Source organism: Nansenia antarctica, assembly GCF_963989245.1.
Source record: "Nansenia antarctica genome assembly, chromosome: 2".
Classification (NCBI taxonomy): domain Eukaryota; kingdom Metazoa; phylum Chordata; class Actinopteri; order Argentiniformes; family Microstomatidae; genus Nansenia; species Nansenia antarctica.
The window spans coordinates 31,143,164-31,160,663 of NC_137675.1; the positions used below are offsets into that span (position 1 = coordinate 31,143,164).

Below are 17,500 nucleotides of genomic sequence, written 5' to 3' on the forward strand. Positions count from 1 at the left end.
CCTGATTTTTTTTTTTCAGTCCAGCAGCTGCCATCAATCCGTCCAGACTGTCCAGGGCCCAGAACTTAGGTCTTTGCTGTGTTCAGGGCCTGGACGGCCCTGTGGTAGAAGCTGTTCTTCAGTCTGTTTGTCCTTGCGGCCAGGGTCCTGAACCGCCTTTTCGAGGGCAGCTTGGTAAAGTGTTCGTACCCAGGGTGGGTCGGGTCCCTGGAGATCTTGGAGGCCTTCCTGAGACAGCGTGTGTTGTACAGCTCTTCCAGAGAGGGGAGGGGGGCGCCGGTGATCTTCTGTGCTGTTCTCACGACTCTCTGTAGCGCATTTCTCTCCGCTGTTGTGCAGCTGGAGAACCAGTTGCAGATGCCGTAGGTGAGGATGCTCTCCACTGCGCCGCGGTAGAAGGTCACCAGTATCTCCTGCTTGCTGTGTTCCTTCCTGAGGACTCTCAGGGTGTATAGCCGCTGTTGTGCCCTCTTGATGCAGAGTCTTAGAGACTCTTAGAGAGTCTCATCAGATACGGCATTACATCTTGGTTTGGTAACCTATCTGTAAAACTAAGGTCCAAACTGGTCCGACTGATACAGACTGCATGGAAGATCATAGGGGTGAAAGACCACTCATCCCTGCAGTCTATTTTTGAACAGGCTACTCTCAGACAGGCTAATAGAATTCTCATGAATCCCTCCCATGTCCTACATGCAGAGTATGAACTGCTGCCCTCTGGGAGGAGGTTCAGAGTCCCCCGCGCTAGATTAAATAGATTTAAAAATTCTTTTATTCCCGTTTCTGTTAAACTTTTAAACTGCACCAGATGAATGTAACCTATCTTGCTTATCATTTTATCTCCACTCTTGTTTTAATCAGGTCCGCCTTCTGTTTGTGTGCTAATATTCTGTATTGTCTGTTGCTCTTTGTTGTCTGTTGATCTTTGTTGGCTGCTGTGGGGTGTAAGCCCAATACAAATTTCCCAGTGATGGGACAATAAAGTGACTCTTGACTCTTGACTCTTGACTCTTGATGGTGTCTTTTGTGTTGTCCTTCCAGGTCAGGTCATCCCGCATGTGCATCCCCAGGAATCGGAGGGTCGAGACTCTCTCCACGCTCTCTCCGTCGATGAGCAGGGGCTGGATCTCGGACTTTTTCCTCCTGAAGTCTACGATGATTTCCTGGGTCTTTGACTTGTTCAGCAGCAGGTTGTTAACCTTGCACAGCTTGCTCAGTTGCTCTACCTCATCCCTGTACGCCGCCTCGTCCCCCCCCGAGATGCATCCCACCACGGTGGTGTCGTCTGCAAACTTGACGATGGAGTTGCTGGGGTGGACGGGGGTGAAGTCGTAGGTGTAGAGGTTGTAGAGGATGGGGCTTAGCACGCAGCCCTGGGGGGACCCAGTGCTGAGTCTGAGGGCTGTGGAGGTGTGGGGGCCCACCCGCACCCTCTGGGGGCGGTCGGTCAGGAAGTCCTTGATCCACGCACATATAGAGTGTGGTAGACCCAGGTCTAGTAGTTTGGTCACTAGCCTGTCTGGAAGGATGGTGTTGAAGGCGGAGCTGAAGTCCACGAAGAGCAGTCTCGCGTAGCTGTTTCCCCTCTCCAGGTGGGATAGAGTGGCGTGGAGAGTCGTCGCGATGGCGTCCTCTGTGGACCTGTGGGCTCTGTAGGCGAACTGGTATGGATCCAGGTTGGGCGGGAGGCGTGTGATGCTGTAGAAGGGTACAGACGCTTTTTTGTGTGGAATGGCTTGATTTGACTTACCCCCCTTAGCGACACCCCTCACTTTCTACAGTGAAAGTGCTCGGGGCGATTAAGTCATTTCCGAAACTGCAAAGCTCCCCGTCTAGTAATGCAGATCTTTAAGATGGCGTACGTACCAAATTGTGGCTTTTCCGATCAGCAATTTCCGCCTGCCTTTTCTTCCTGACTTGGCGAGGTAGCGCTGGTGTCTGACAAACGGAATACAACCCTGCAGGAAAACGTTCGGACAGCCATTGCATCGTATGTTAAATGGTTGAATGGACTGACTTATATAGCGCCTTACTCCAAAGCCGCTTTTCCGACGGCCTCTCATTCACCCATTCACACACACATTCAAACACCAATGGCGAGGAAGGCAAGCTACCATGCAAGGTGCCGGCCCGCTCGTTGGGAGCAATTTGGGGTTCAGTGTCTTGCCCAAGGACACTTCGACACGTGGCCAGCCGGGGTTCGAACCGCCAATCTGCCGACCTTGCGATCATTAGACGCCGGCTCTACCTCCTGCGCCACAGCCGACCCCGTATATGTCGGCTAGGAAAGGAACCACTTAGGATCAACCGTAGATCCCTTTCTCAGGGATAGAACACCCCCCGGATTGAGGAGATCAAGGATCTACTCCCGACGTTCTTATTTCCATAATAGGATCCGCAAACGGTTCCATCTCTCACGCAGGGGGGAGTCGTAGAGGATCGACTGCGGATCCGTGACTCCAGGGACGGATCCTAATCTCATTGGCTTCCTGAAGGAACCTTCTGGATATCCCTGACTCAGGAGTCGGATATCGCGCATCAGCTGTCAGATAGATCTCTTACTTGGGGGAGGGGGGAAGGGGGGGGTCATGACGGATCAGCTGTGTTCATCAGCTGATGTCGTAAACGGTCCAGTGAGTCGTGCCGTGAGATCTACTTCTGCTCTGTGGAAGGAGAGCCTTCCCACAACTGCCCTGGGCCTGGACTCATTAATTCATGTGGTTTATCCTTCCCCCCTTCATCCCTCCCTCTCGCATCCCCTCCATCCCTTTATCTCCTCCCCTCTTCTTAGGAAGCCTAGTAAGGGGCGCCTGAGGGGGGGAAACGAGAGAAAAGAGAGAAAAGAGAGAGAGAGAGAGAGAGAGAGAGAGAGAGAGAGAGAGAGAGAGAGAGAGAGAGAGAGAGATGCCTCTGGCAGTGCGGTCAGCTGGGCGGGCCGTTAAATATTAAATATTGAAAAGCGTCTTTTTAGCGGAGCTCCTGTACTAGATGAACCCTAGGGTTACGGGACGTCCCGGCCCGGGCGCACACGTGCACACACACACACACGCACACACACACACACACACACACACACACACACACACACACACTAACACACACACACACACATTCACAGTAAGGAGGGGCCGCTGCCACCTTACGTCAACTGACCCCCACGGCAGCGCCGAGCAGAAGAAGAAGAAGAAGAAGAAGAAGAAGAAGAGTACACACATGTTTAATTCAAAACCCTCCATCTCAGCATGTTCCCTGCATCCGACATGCCCGCATCACGGAACCCCACAGATAGGAGAGGGGGAGGAGGAGGTGTGGAGAGGTGGATGGTAAGGGGAGGAGGGGAGGGGAGCCGTGCTTCCGTGCCCCTGCCTGACAGCGAGGTGAGGCTAGGAGGGCGGGAGCGGGAGCGGCCCGTTCCCTCCCTATTCCGGAGCATTCCGTAATGGAAGTGCAACGTTCCAAACTAATCCTACCTCCCCTGCTGCCGCGGGGCCCCGGCCTTCCATACAACGCCCCCCCCACCCCCTCACCCACCGCCCCCAAAGCCTCCCCCACACCTCCCCAGGTCCCAAAACAAGCCTCACTTGTCATAGTGCAGCGCAGCGGCGCTCCCCAAGCTCCCCTCCGAGTGTGTTTCCTCGAAGTGGAGAGCATTGTTCAGGCTAAGACCCAGTATCCCCCGAACGCAGAGCTACGCAGGAGATTGTGTGTGTGTGTGTGTGTGTGTGTGTCTGGTGTGTGTCTGTGTTTGCGTGTGTTGCCTTTGTGAAAATGTGTGTGTATGTGCGTATGGTACGGGTGCATGCATGCGTGTATTACAGACAAGACATCTACAGAGACAATAAAAAGCATCTGAAAAAAAAGCTCTGTGAACATGAGAGATCCGTCTACCTCGACTGTGTTGAGGGAAAAGCTGGAGTCAACAGTTCTGGAAGGATGACTAAAAACCTGGCGGGTTAACAAGGCTGCGAGCGGAGCCGCTATCGATCTCAGGCTGAACGGACTGGGGCCTCAGGACAGCGCAGAGAAGCAGAGAAGCTCAGCTCAAAGACCTCAACTGACAACCAACCAAACCTAAAAAAAACCCGGTTGAATTTCCGGCTGAATTTCTCGGCGCCTGGGTTTTCCCTGAGAGATTAGAAAGGCTAAAAATCGTCGGTTATGTGGTTCGTCAAAGCCTCTGAGTCATAACTGCAGATGTTTTGGAGGAGAGACAGCAGGCGCCTGGCAGCCCAGTTAAACACTCGGTTAGCATTTTAGCACGGCTAGGGAAACATAAGAAGAAATTAGCATTTAGCACGCCGGAGGCAACCTAACTAACACTGAATTAGCATCGAGTTCTGCTAGGGAAAAACAAACACATACTTAGCATTTAAACATGACCAGGAGACCCGTAGCATTCACCTGCAGTAGCGTCAGTTAAACGTGTAAAGGCTTTATAGGCTTTAGAAGGTTAATTTGTATATAAATATCTAGATGTATAATTTGTCGTACTCAACAACAACAAAAAGAACATGCACACACACATACACACATACACACACACTGAAGAGAGAAGAGAGAGAGAGTGAGCAAGAGAAAGAAAGAAAACAAACAATAGGGGAGAAAGCCAGTGAAATATTAGTTGGATCGTTGACTGCCTTTGTTTACGAAATCAATATTTAGTTTGCATCCATATGAGAAGCGAGACTGAGATAAAAGAGGATTAGGCAGTGATTATGTCATTAGACACAGCAGGAGGTGCTTTACATCGTCAAGAGCCAACTGTTCCTCTCCTTTCATGCCGTTGTACTGTGAAGACTTCCATTCGGGGCTTAACACAGTACAGGACCATACTGTGCTGGCTTTCATAGGATTCCTTCCACATGGCCCTTTCCTGCACTTGTAACAATTGAGCAACTGTGATAGCTGCCTAAAGCTGGAAGTGGAGGACAAAAGCGGTGTGTCAACTGATAAAAAAGTTAAAAGGAGTGAATGTCACACCTACTTGTTATTTTAAAAGCACTTTTGAGTCGGAATAATATCGTGTGTCATGTTTTATCCTGTCAATGTCTAAGCTCTCTTTCGCGAAATGTACCGGCCCCTCTTGCTAGCGAAGCAGATACTAGCACATTTTTTGTAATAATGAAATATGAAACTGAAGCTCATGTTCTATTTAACTGCGGGTTATACAGTGACATTAGGGATACAGTGGCATTAGGGATGATCTCTTTCTCCAGCTGTCTAGCCCATAATGGGAATTTTAATGGTGTTGATGATAATAATAAAGTGTGTGAAATGTGATCTGGTAAAATAATATGAATTCCGTTGCAAAAGCCTGCCATCTCATTCTGTTTCTTTTATGTTTATAAATGCCTGAACGTCTGTTTGTATTTGATATGCTGTATTTTGTTTTAGTTTTTGCATTCATGTCTTTCGTTGACGTACTGGATTATACATACTGATACAAACAATGTACAAATAATATATTGTATTTATAGTAGTGTCTCAAAACTCTTTCTGAGTGGAACACAATGTCGTTTTTACAATTTAAGATTGTAATCTTGTATCTGTCTATCTATCTAGGTATCTATCTATCTATCTATCTATCTAGGTATCTATCTATATTTTTTTTTATAGATGATTGTAAATTGTTATATATAGATACATCTTTTTGATATAGCCTCTATTTATACATCTGTATACCATACTGTACATAGCTACCTTAACTGTACATAGCTTATAATTGTATATACCTCTAACTACCGTACTTGCCTACTGTATCTATCACTATCATTTTCATGTTTTATATCATGTTTTATATAACTATTTGCACTTCTGGTTAGATGCTAAACTGCATTTTGTTGTCTGGTACGTGTACTCTGCAATGACAATAAAGTTGAATCTGATCTAATTTGAATCTAGTAGATGATTGTAAATTGTCAATTGTCATCCTGACCATTACATTTGAAAGATCTCTCTCTTTCTCTCTCTCTCTCTCTCTCTCTCTCTCTCTCTCTCTCTCTCTTTCTCTCTCTCTCTCTCTCTCTCTCTCTCTCTCTCTCTCTCTCTCTCTCTCTCTCTCTCTCTCTCTCTCTCTCCAAGCAGATGGAGAAGGATTTGACTGTGAGGTCATAAATATTGTTCTTTATAAGAAATGAAAGAAGAAAAAAAAAAGATTTTACTATTTACTTTTACTATGAAAATAAAGTATTGAGCTGCATTATATTAGTAGGAGCGGGAATGTCTTTCTGGTTTTCTAAAAGAAACCAAACATAATTAAGCTGAAGCCATTTTGGCTGCACTACTTGCAGGAAAAGGACACACACACACACACACACTCACACACACACACACACACACACACACACACACACACAGGCAGAGAAAAGTAGATTCAGTGTGAAGTATCAACACTTCATAACACTTCATTAGATTATTGTACTTCAGGACCAGAAAAGTGTCTAATATGCCCCTACTTGAGATAAACGTTGTTTGGTAATCTGGTGACGGATGACATCACTATCTAACCCGTCTACATATGATAGATAACAGATATGATAGATACAGTAGATAATAACAGAACACAATAGAAGCTTCCGTCTGTATTATTAGGAGAAGGACACACACACCACACACACACACACACACACACACACACACACACACACACACACACACACAGATATCGGGAGATAAGTAAGATAGGAGACAGAGACAGAGATAGAGAGAACCAGCGACTAAATCCACTTTCATCAATTCAATAACACAGTCAATTCCCCCCGTAAAGAGACCGCCGGCGTCGGTCGGTCGGTCGAAGCCCCTCTCACCTTGTCGGCCATGATCATGGAGGAGCCCCCATACACCCCCAGGAACGGGAGCAGAGTCTGGGCCGACAGGAAGTCGAGGATCTGGGCGATGGCTTCCTGGTCGGTCCCGTCAGCGAACACCACGCCGTGGAGGCGGGTCCGGGACAGCAGCTCGCACACCTGCGTGATGACGGACTTGGGGTCGGTCTGGTTGATGCGCAGCGCCACCACGTTCACGTCCAGCGCGTCGTCGGCCCGCCGCTCGGGCCGGAGGTCCTGGTCGGACACGGGCCGCGTCTGGCCCAGCACCACGGCCACGTTCAACCCCGGGGGCTTCTGGGCCGCGGCAGGGACGCTGATCTGGGACAGGAGGGCGGGGAGGGTGAGGAGCACCCAGCCCACGCGGCCCAGGTTCCCCATGCTGCTGCCCAGGCTCAAACCCTGAGAGGGGGGGGAGAGACACACACACACACACTGGCGTTAGGAGAGAGGAGAGCGTGAGAGGAGAGAGAGTCCGTTCGTCCTATACTGCCCCGTCTTATTGTTAAACACGCGCGGACATGCACACACGTACTCACACACACACACGCTCACACACTCACTCACTCACTCACGCGCACACATGTACTCTCACTCACACACACACACGCACACGCCCACACACTCACTCACGCGCACACACGTACTCTCACTCACACACACACACACACACACACGCTCACACACTCACTCACGTGCACACACGTACTCTCACTCACACACACACACACACATACTCTCACTCACACACACTCTCACTCACACACACACATGCTCACACACTCACTCACGCGCACACACATACTCTCACTCACACACATGCTCACACACACACATACTCTCACACACACACACAAACACACACACACACACACACCTACACACATGCAGTAGGTCACCGACATCAATCAATAGGTGCTTGGGTGAGATGTTGATTGATTGATTGGCCGGTGGGTGAAGTCATTGATGGATGGCGCGCGGCTGTGTGTCCGGGTGCGGTTTGGGGTAAACAGAACAACAGCAGAGATCTTCTCTCTCTAGCCTCTCTCTAAGACCCCCACCCCCCTGCCCCCCTCCCCCGCATGGAGGCAACAGACGTAAAGCGTTATACCGAGAGAGGGCGTCACCGCCGCCGCGTCTGGGCTAAAAAAAAAGCAGCGGGCAGGGCTGCCACGCTATCACGAGAGACGTGATTCCCAAATTCCACTACGTTTAAATACCCTCTAGTCGTCACCTCACCCAACCCTAGCCCACCCCCCCTACTCCCATCCTCTCTTCTGTTATTGTTATCAGAAGAGATGTTGTCCCCGGAAATACCCGCTAGCCTTTAGTTCTTGTCCCGGAATACCCGCTACCAATCCCCCTCCCCCCCCCCCCGACACACACACCCACCACAGCCCCTAACACTTCATCATCAGTTTTTGAGCAGATCTGAGAGAATCGGATAGGTGTGAGAATAAGACAGAGAGTGCTCTGCCTCACCCCCCTAGGCTTGTCGAAAGGCTCGTGGAAATTATCGCCCTAACGTAACATTACATTAGAGGAAATTGTTTACGCCTCCGCAGTCCATCAGATCAGCAAACACCAAAAGATGAACCCACTGCATAAATTGAGTTAATGTTTCCCCCTCCCCCCCACCCCCAACCCCCTTTCCCGCTGTCTGAATTTATTTCCGGCCCTCTCTCTTTCTCTCTCCCTCCCTCATCCGGAAGGTTCGTTTGCTTCCTCACTCCCTCTCTCTCTCTCTCTCTCTCTCTCTCTCTCTCTCTCTCTCTCTCTCTCTCTCTCTCTCCCTGTCTGAGTATTACCCCTATCCTCCTAGCCCTCCTCTCCCTCTCCTTTCCTCTCCCTCCATCCATCCCTCTCTGTCTCTCTCTCTCTCTCTCTCTCCCTGTCTGAGTATTACCCCTATCCTCCTAGCCCTCCTCTCCCTCTCCTTTCCTCTCCCTCCATCCATCCCTCTCTGTCTCTCTCTCTCTCTCTCTCTCTCTCTCTCTCTCTCTCTCTCCCTGTCTGAGTATTACCCCTATCCTCCTAGCCCTCCTCTCCCTCTCCTTTCCTCTCCCTCCATCCATCCCTCTCTGTCTCTCTCTCTCCCTGTCTGAGTATTACCCCTATCCTCCTAGCCCTCCTCTCCCTCTCCTTTCCTCTCCCTCCATCCATCCCTCTCTGTCTCTCTGTCTCTCTCTCTCTCTCTCTCTCTCTCTCTCTCTCTCTCTCTCTGTCTGAGTATTACCCCTATCCTCCTAACCCTCCTCTCCCCCCTCTCCTTTCCTCTCTCTCCATCCATCCCTCTCTCTCTCTCTCTCTCTCTGTGTGAGTTTTACGGCTGGGTTGTGTCAGTAGCGGGGCTGTGTCACTTCACACCCGGCCTAACCGCGGCTATTAGTCAGTGTGGATCCAGCCGGCGCAGCCCGCTCTGCCCCGGTCTGCCCGTAGACTAGCCCGCAGCAGCAGCAGCACCACTTAGCATACGCCGCTAAATCACACACCGCAATACCCCCGTCCCCGGGGATTAGCATCAGCGCTAACCAATGACACACCATTACACTAACTTCCCATGGAGTTAGCATCAGCGCTAAGAGCCCCGGTTTCAACTGCCAACAAGAAAGTTCTTATGGAGTTAACAGCAAAACATGCTAAAAGCTTCGGCCGGCTTCCCGTGCAGTTAGCATCAAAGCAAGAAAACATGACACTCCCTTCGCCGGAGTGCTTTGTCGACTTCCCGAGGCATAGGTGGCTTAGCTAAACGGACAAATCGCTAAACGCCTATTTTAACCACCAACACGAGCTCGAACCACACCCTCCGATGAGGTAGATGAACTAAAAGCCAGCTACCATTTAGCTGCCATTCTTTGGCTCATCAACAGTCATGTTGAACCCACTCTACTGTACAGATATGTTCTGTATGTTAGTTACGTATATAGAGTAGGGCTCTCATTAGAGATGACCCAGCAGCAGCCGCCTGACTGGCTGACTGACTCTCTCGGCTTAACGCTGTGGTGTGTGTGCGTGTGTGTGTGTGTGTGTGTGTGTGTGTGTGTGTGTGTGTGTGTGTGTGTGTGTGTGTGTGTGTGTGCGTGTGCGTGTGCGTGTGCGTGTGCGTGTGCGTGTGTGTGTGGAACCATGACAAGACTATGTATCCGTCAGTAAACAAATAGCTCTGTAGAAACACACACTTCAATCAGCGCTAAGCGAGTCTGTCTTAAACAAATAAGCTCAAGACTGGAGAGCAAAACCCACATTGTCTGTTACCTTTAGACAAGCGGGTGTGCAAACGTGGTTTCCGTGTGTCTAGTCTACTCGGCTGAGACGACAGCTACTCATCCAACTTTGCCTGGGAAAATTGGTTAAAGATACCAGAGCGTGATCTACTCTGTCTCTTTATTTCCTTCAGCCTTGTTTAAGCCACACAAGCGTGTCCCTTCCTAAAACACCCCAGCCTGCTCCCATGCTACTTCTAAAGACAGCCGCTAAACAGCCCTTTGGCTTTTTCCACATAAAAAATTCAGCGATGCAGAGAAGAGGAGAAAGAAAAAAAAAAACGACTTTTGGCCAATTTTTGTGTTGTGTTTTTCCTTCACGCTTGTCTCTGTGCATTTTCATGGGGGGGGGGGGTGCCTCTGTGTGTGTGTGTGTGTGTGTGTGTGTGTGTGTGTGTGTGTGTGTGTGTGTGTGTGTGTGTGTGTGTGTGTGTGTGTGTGTGTGTGTGTGTGTGTGTGAGTGTGTTGTGTGTGAGTGTGTGTGTGTGTGTATATGTGTGTGCACACACACTCGAGGGACCATCATTTATATTTCATTCTTAATATGAATAAACAGGCTTAACTCAGCCAAGTGGTGGAGACACATTGCATCACACTGGGACCGAAATATGTGTTTGTGTGTGTGTGTGTGTGTGTGTGTGTGTGTGTGTGTCTCTGTGTGTGTGTGTGTGTGTGTGTGTGTGCGTGCGTGCGTGCGTGCGTGTGTGTGTCTGTGTGTCTGTGTCTCCTCTGAGGGCAAAAACCCTCAGTTCTGCGAGGAAGGAGATTGGAGGAGGAAGGTAAGAGAGGGCATGGAGAGGGGAGAACAGGAAAAGAAAGGAGAGGAGAGGGGAGAACAGGAAAAGAAAGGAGAGGAGAGGAGAGGAGAGGAGAGGAGAGGGGAGGGGAGAACAGGAAAAGAAAGGAGAGGAGAGGAAAGGAAAGGAGAGGAGAGGAGAGGAGAGGGGAGGGGAGAACAGGAAAGGAGAGGAGAGGAGTGGGGAGGAGAGGAGAGGAGATGAGAGGAGAGGAGTGAGGAGGAGAGGAGATGAGAGGAGAGGAGTGGGGAGGAGATGAGAGGAGAGGAGAGGAGTGGGGAGGAGAGGAGAGGAGTGAGGAGGAGAGGAGATGAGAGGAGAGGAGTGGGGAGGAGATGAGAGGAGAGGAGAGGAGTGGGGAGGAGAGGAGAGGAGTGAGGAGGAGAGGAGATGAGAGGAGAGGAGTGGGGAGGAGATGAGAGGAGAGGAGAGGAGTGGGGAGGAGAGGAGAGGAGTGAGGAGGAGAGGAGATGAGAGGAGAGGAGTGGGGAGGAGATGAGAGGAGAGGAGAGGAGTGGGGAGGAGAGGAGTGGAGTGAGGAGAACAGGAAAGAAGATGAGAGGAGAGGAGTGGGGAGGAGAGGAGAGGAGAGGAGAGGAGAAGAGAGGAGTGGGGAGGAGAGGAGAGGAGTGGAGCGAGGAGAACAGGAAAGGAGAGGAGAGGAGAGGAGAGGAGAGGAGAGGAGAGGAGAGGAGAGGAGTGAGGAGAACAGGAAAGAAGAGGAGAGGAGAGGAGAGGAGAGGAGTGGGGAGGGAGGGAGGGTGTTTAGAAGGGGGCTGGGAGGAGCAGGGTGGAGCGTTCCAAGACAGAGACGGGGAGTGGGAGAGGAGAGGTTCCAAGGGTGGAGGGAGAGCAGAAGCGATGGAGTAGAGGAGAGGAGAAGATGGAGGGGGAGGATGGGAGATGGAACAGTGGGATTGGAAGGTTCCGCTCCGTTCCAGTGCCAGTGTTGAGCTGCTACTGGGTGAAAGTGAGTGGCACACACACGCACGCACACACGCACACACACACACACACACACACACACACACACACACACACACACAAACACACACTTGAGAAGAACACACCTGCCCACAGCTGGCCAGCATAACATACAGTTAAGGCCTGGAAAAAATTATGAACACAAATATGTGTAGTGACATAATAAAAAGCAGATTGTATAAATATTAGCAAATGCAAATCAACCTACTGGAGCATTACTGGCGTATGACTATGTGCTTACTGACAGCGTTGTATGTAACTGACAGGCGAATGCATATAGCGGGGGAGTTTGAAAGGAAACACATTGTTGCATTCTGACATCCACATTTTACATTGCATTTGCTTTAAGTTGATCCCTGTACACATCACTACACAGTACACACACAGAGCCACAAACATACTCAAACACACACACACAAACCAACCTGGTCTCACACGGCAGACGTCAGAATTCGACGTTTGTCCATCGCATCCAAACGTCGAATTCCGAAGTGAGATTGGGGTAGCTCGTTCTGAAAGCGCAGGGGTGCGCCTGTTATGTGCGCCTGTCGGGGCTTCTCTCTGGATTATTCCATTTTGAATTGCACTTGCATTAATTAGTTAGCCCACATTTAGGGTTAGGGTTAGGGTTAAGGTTAGGGTTAGGGTTAAGGTTAGGGTTAGGGTTAGGGTTAAGGTTAGGGTTAGGTTAGGGGAATAAAAGGCCCTGCTTGCCCGAAGGCTCGCAGAATGCACGGGCACACTAATCTTTTAGTTTTTTTCTCTACTTTCAGATCTTTGTTCAGATTATGTCGTCGACCATCCATAATTCAAGATTCAAGGATCTCCGGCTTCAGAAATTCAGTACGTATCCAGGTAAGCACCCAATTTAACTGTATTTTTTATTTTATAAAAAAAACTTTTTTCAGGTTCTATCAGATCACAGGTAAGTGTTTTTTTCCTTTTACAGATTTTTTTCAGGACTGGACTGTACATATTAAATGAGAGGTAAGTTTTTATATTTCATTTAAACCACTGGGTGAAATTGTGTTTAGTTCTTTAATCCAGTGTCTTTCCCTCATCATTCTCTGTCTTTTTGACCAACAGGTTCCAGATTCCAGGCCTACAATCAGGAGATTCTCCCTACCATGATCTCTAAAATGTTCGTACAGTAGGGTGGATTCCTCAATCCGATTTATCCTGTAAAGGTGCTGTTTTAAACGTTCACAAAGTTTGTTCTTAGTTTCACCAATGTACCATTTAGAACAGACCCCACATTTTATTCCATATACCAGGTTTGAGGACTCCAAACCCAGAACATTCCAGATTGGAGCCCCTTTGTCTGTATATATGTTCGTAATGTATTTTGGTGTTTTTAAATGTCTTTTTATTTTATTTTGTTTATCGCTTTTTAATGCTGCATGTACTAGCAAATCTTTTATATTTTTATTCCTCCTAAAGGCTGCAATAATTTTAAAACCCACCAACGGTTCGACGATATCTTGAGTCCTTTTAAAATTACTTTTAATCATTTTATTAAGTTCCATCGAGGATGGGGAGAACATGGAAACAAAAGGAATTATCCTGCAATTGTCCCCTTCTTTTGCAGGTCTATCCCCCCTGCTGAAATTTTGCTGGACCTCAGCTTTGATGGTCCGGAGGAAAGTTCTCCCATAACCCCTCGATCTGAGGACCTTGAAGAGGGTCCTCGTGGCTGACTCCGCGTCCTCCTCTGCTGTGCAAATTCGCTTGAATCTGATAAGCTGCGATTTCACTATTCCCCTAAAAGTATGTTTGGGGTGATAGCTAGACTTGTGCAACAGCGCATGAGTATCTGTGGGTTTAAAATATACTCTTGTGCCCAGACTATAACTCCCCTCTCCTCTCTTAATAAACACCTCTGTATCCAAAAACTCGATTTTCTCAGGTTGAATATTGAATTTTACAGTGATTGCCTGATGATGCGTGTTCAGCACATTGATAAAAGCCTGGAAGTCCTCCCTTGTGTGGCTCCAGATGCCAAAAATATCGTCCAAATAACGGACATACAGTGCTGGGAGTTTCGGGCATTTGGGGAAGACAGTCCGCTCCCAATCAGCCATATAAATATTGGCATACGCAGGGGCGAACTTCTTCCCCATAGCTGTCCCATGTACCTGAAGGAAACATCTGGAATCAAAGACAAAGTCGTTTCTAGTCAACCCTAACTCTAAGAGATGGAGAAGAGCCTCATCTGGTCTAGAAGGGTCTGGATGGTAGGGTTAGGGTTAAGGTTAGGGTTAAGGTTAGGGTTAAGGTTAGGGTTAGGGTTAAGGTTAGGGTTAGGGTTAAGGTTAGGGTTAGGTTTAAGGTTAGGGTTAGGGTTGTATCTCAAAATGTGGCCTAACTAATTAATGCAAGTGCAATTGGAATAACTAATTAATGCAAGTTCAATTCAAAATGGAATAATCCCGAGAGAAGCCCTGACAGGCGCACATAGCAGGCGCACCCCTGCGCTTTCAGAACGAGCTACCCCAATGTCACGTCGGAATTCGACGTTTGGATGCGATGGACAAACGTCGAATTCTGACGTCTGCCGTGTGAGACCAGGCTGCACAAACAGAGAGACAGACAGACAGACAGACAGACAGACACACACACACACACACACACACACACACACACACACACACACACACACACAGATAGATAGACAGACAGACAGGCAGGCAGACCAACAGACAGACAGGCAGACAGACAGACAGAAAGACAGACAGACAGACAGACAGACAGACAGACAGACAGACAGACAGACAGACAGACAGACAGGCAGACAGGCAGACAGGCAGAGGTTTATTTAGAGGTGATCACCTTAGGGAGACTGCATGAACCCAGTGGGAATTGAACAGATTTGTGGCAGAGAATCGTCATGGGAAATGCAAACGACCTATATTGGAGCTAGCTAAAACCCAAGTCTCACTCTGCACATCGAGTATAAAAGGATATGACAGGAATCATATCCTTATTTAATACATGTTGAAAACAAACATTCTGCAGTCTTCCATTAAACAAGTGTGTGTGTGTGTGTGTGTGTGTGTGTGTGTGTGTGTGTGTGTGTGTGTGTGTGTGTGTGTGTGTGTGTGTGTGTGTGTGTGTGTGTGTGTGTGTGTGTGTGTGTGCGTGCGTGCGTGCGTGTGTGTGTCAGGCTATGATAAACTGACTTTTTTCCTTCCTGTGATAGCTTCCATGGCTTCAAGGAGGAAAGACAGCTTCTGTGTGTCAGACTTGGCATGGGAAGCAGGAAGAAATGGAGGAAAATGTGTTCCGACAACGTGACTGCATTCAAAGCCTGAAAAACTGGAATTTTAGACATGAATTCATTATGATTTCTCATCATCACTCCGGGAATAGCACTATACAACAGCGCCGCTTAGCGGTGGTTCCCGCTCCCTCCCTCCGCCTGCATGGCTCTAACCCGCTCCGCTGTTTTAGGGCATACGGTACCTTCGGTGTCACAACATGGAGCTGCGGCACATTTGCAGTCGTGGGGATGTTGCATCTTGTGAGCTCGAGCGTCGAACTGTCAGCTTTCCCGCCATTATAACGTCCACACAGGTGACCGCCTCGTCCGCGAGCATTCCGGGGTCTCCTCAAGGCGTCAGTGAACCAAGAAGTAAAGAAGTGTTCAAACTTGGTCTGTAAAAAGAATAGAATTATCACATCAATGGCAATAAGGTAAACATCCCCGTTGACTTTAGTTCATTTGACCAAGACGCGCAGCCTGACAGTTTATTTCGATAGGTGTTTCCTTCCTTCCTTCCCAGCTCCGAATAGCGCAAGCAGCGTAGAACGAAGGCAAGCTGGCTGACTGGCTGGGTTAGCGAGAGAGGATTCTCACATCACATAATGAAAACACGAGTTACCTTCATAGCAAAGGTAAAAAAATAATAATAATAAAAAAAAATAGCTCATGTCTAGAGAGAGAAGGCCGGGCCTATATTGTCCGGCGGGTGTGCTCCAGTTCTAACACCTGGACACAGAGAGCTCACCTTCCCTCCGAGCGACTAGACCCACTCAGGAGAGATAAGGACAGCCTGTAGCTGTACCAGATATTCCTCTCCCGCTCCTCTCCTCCTGCCTCGTCTATGTAGGGCATTCAGCAGGTTGTGATAGCAGCAGTCTGGTCGAGGACTTGGATGGAGGCAGAACTAGCCGATAGTCTAGCCCTGCATGCTCTACTTTGAGAGTGCGCATACAAGTGGCTTCTAAAACAATCATGTCAATCCACACGAACGAATGTTTTTTTTTTCTCTCCTGGAAAATAGTAATAGAATAAGAAGGATTCAAGACAGCGTTCGCTACTACTCACCCCATTTCTCTGACACATCGCTCCAGAAGGCTTGTTGGAGATGACATTGCAGCCTGTTACTTCATCAGAGCGCCCTCAGAGTATACGCGGCTCATCTCCATAAAATAATCCATACATTTATTCCCCCAAAATGTAGCCTATATTAATCCACCTGTCCTCCTCGGTTCGGGTAACGGTAAATTCCTTCCCGTTGTTTGTCAACAACCACAGACCCACTGGCGACGCTAAAAACAGCGTTGATTAACGGTAATCAAAATCCAACGGTTGATTTGGAATCTCCAGCACCGCGCGTTCCGCAGTGAGGGCTCGTGGACAGGTCCGCGCGCCTCCTCGCGTCGCTCGCGGATTCTTGGAGACTGAAGGGGATTCCGTCACACACACAGACACACACACACAGACACACACACTCACACACAAACACACACACACACGTACACACACGCACACACACACACGCACACACACACGGATCACTCCCAACTCGCCAAAATAAGTGAACAAATGCAGTCCACTTACACGTCGAATGCTATTTATAGTTAAATAGCCCACTGCATTGTCACCATTAAGACATTAAACCATCGCCGTGTAAGTGAATGGACCTGCGACGGAGCGCGGAAATGTTCCGGTGTGATGAAAATCAGGGTTATTCACCCCGCAGTCCGCCTACACTCCGCTGACTGAGGTAGTTTAGAATGAGCCTTAATTAAACATAAACACGTGCACAGACCTTGAATGAGAGAGAATGTGTGTGTGTGTGTGTGTGTGTGTGTGTGTGTGTGAGGGGGGGGGGGGGTGTTCTTTATTAGTATCACCTAATATCATAGTGAATTGTCAAACAGGTGCTGTGCGCGTTTGTAATTTTTCACGCCTCAAAACCAACTCCCAACTTTACAGTCTATTTAGGCTACATCACAGACCTCACTTACTCACTCTCCTCTCCATCTCCTCTCCCCTCTTTTCGTATATATCCCTCTATACCTGTCTGTCTGTGTCTCTCTCCATTCACCCTCTCTCCGTTTCACCACCCCCCCCCCCCACCCCGATAATGAAAAGGGGGAAACGAGATGTTATGGTTCCACCAAAAACAAACACAAGCATGTGACACCTGGCGTACGCATTGGCACAGAAAGCACGACACTGCACTGTGGGGTGTGTGTGTGTGTGTGTGTGTGTGTGTGTGTGCGTGTGGGTGGGTAGGTGGGCGGCAGGGGGGGGGGGGGGGGGTTGGGTTGGGTTTGATCATCAATAAAGGCAACGCTCGCGGAGGTTCTCCCGCCGGCGCCGACTGTCTCGTCAAACAGGTCG

At 48.9% G+C, this 17,500-nt stretch overlaps 1 protein-coding gene across 1 annotated transcript in view; it reads right to left on the reverse strand.

Moving 5' to 3' along the window:
- Positions 1–7,205, reverse strand: part of LOC308150114 (glutamate receptor ionotropic, NMDA 2A-like) — a gene marked incomplete at both ends in the record, with an annotated part of 113,609 nt that extends 106,404 nt beyond the window's left edge. Inside the window, one exon of the mRNA XM_080522979.1 lies at positions 6,807–7,205. Coding sequence (XP_080379105.1) covers positions 6,807–7,205 — 399 coding nt within the window. The remainder of the gene's footprint in view (positions 1–6,806) is intronic.
- Positions 7,206–17,500: the final 10,295 nt, after the last annotated feature.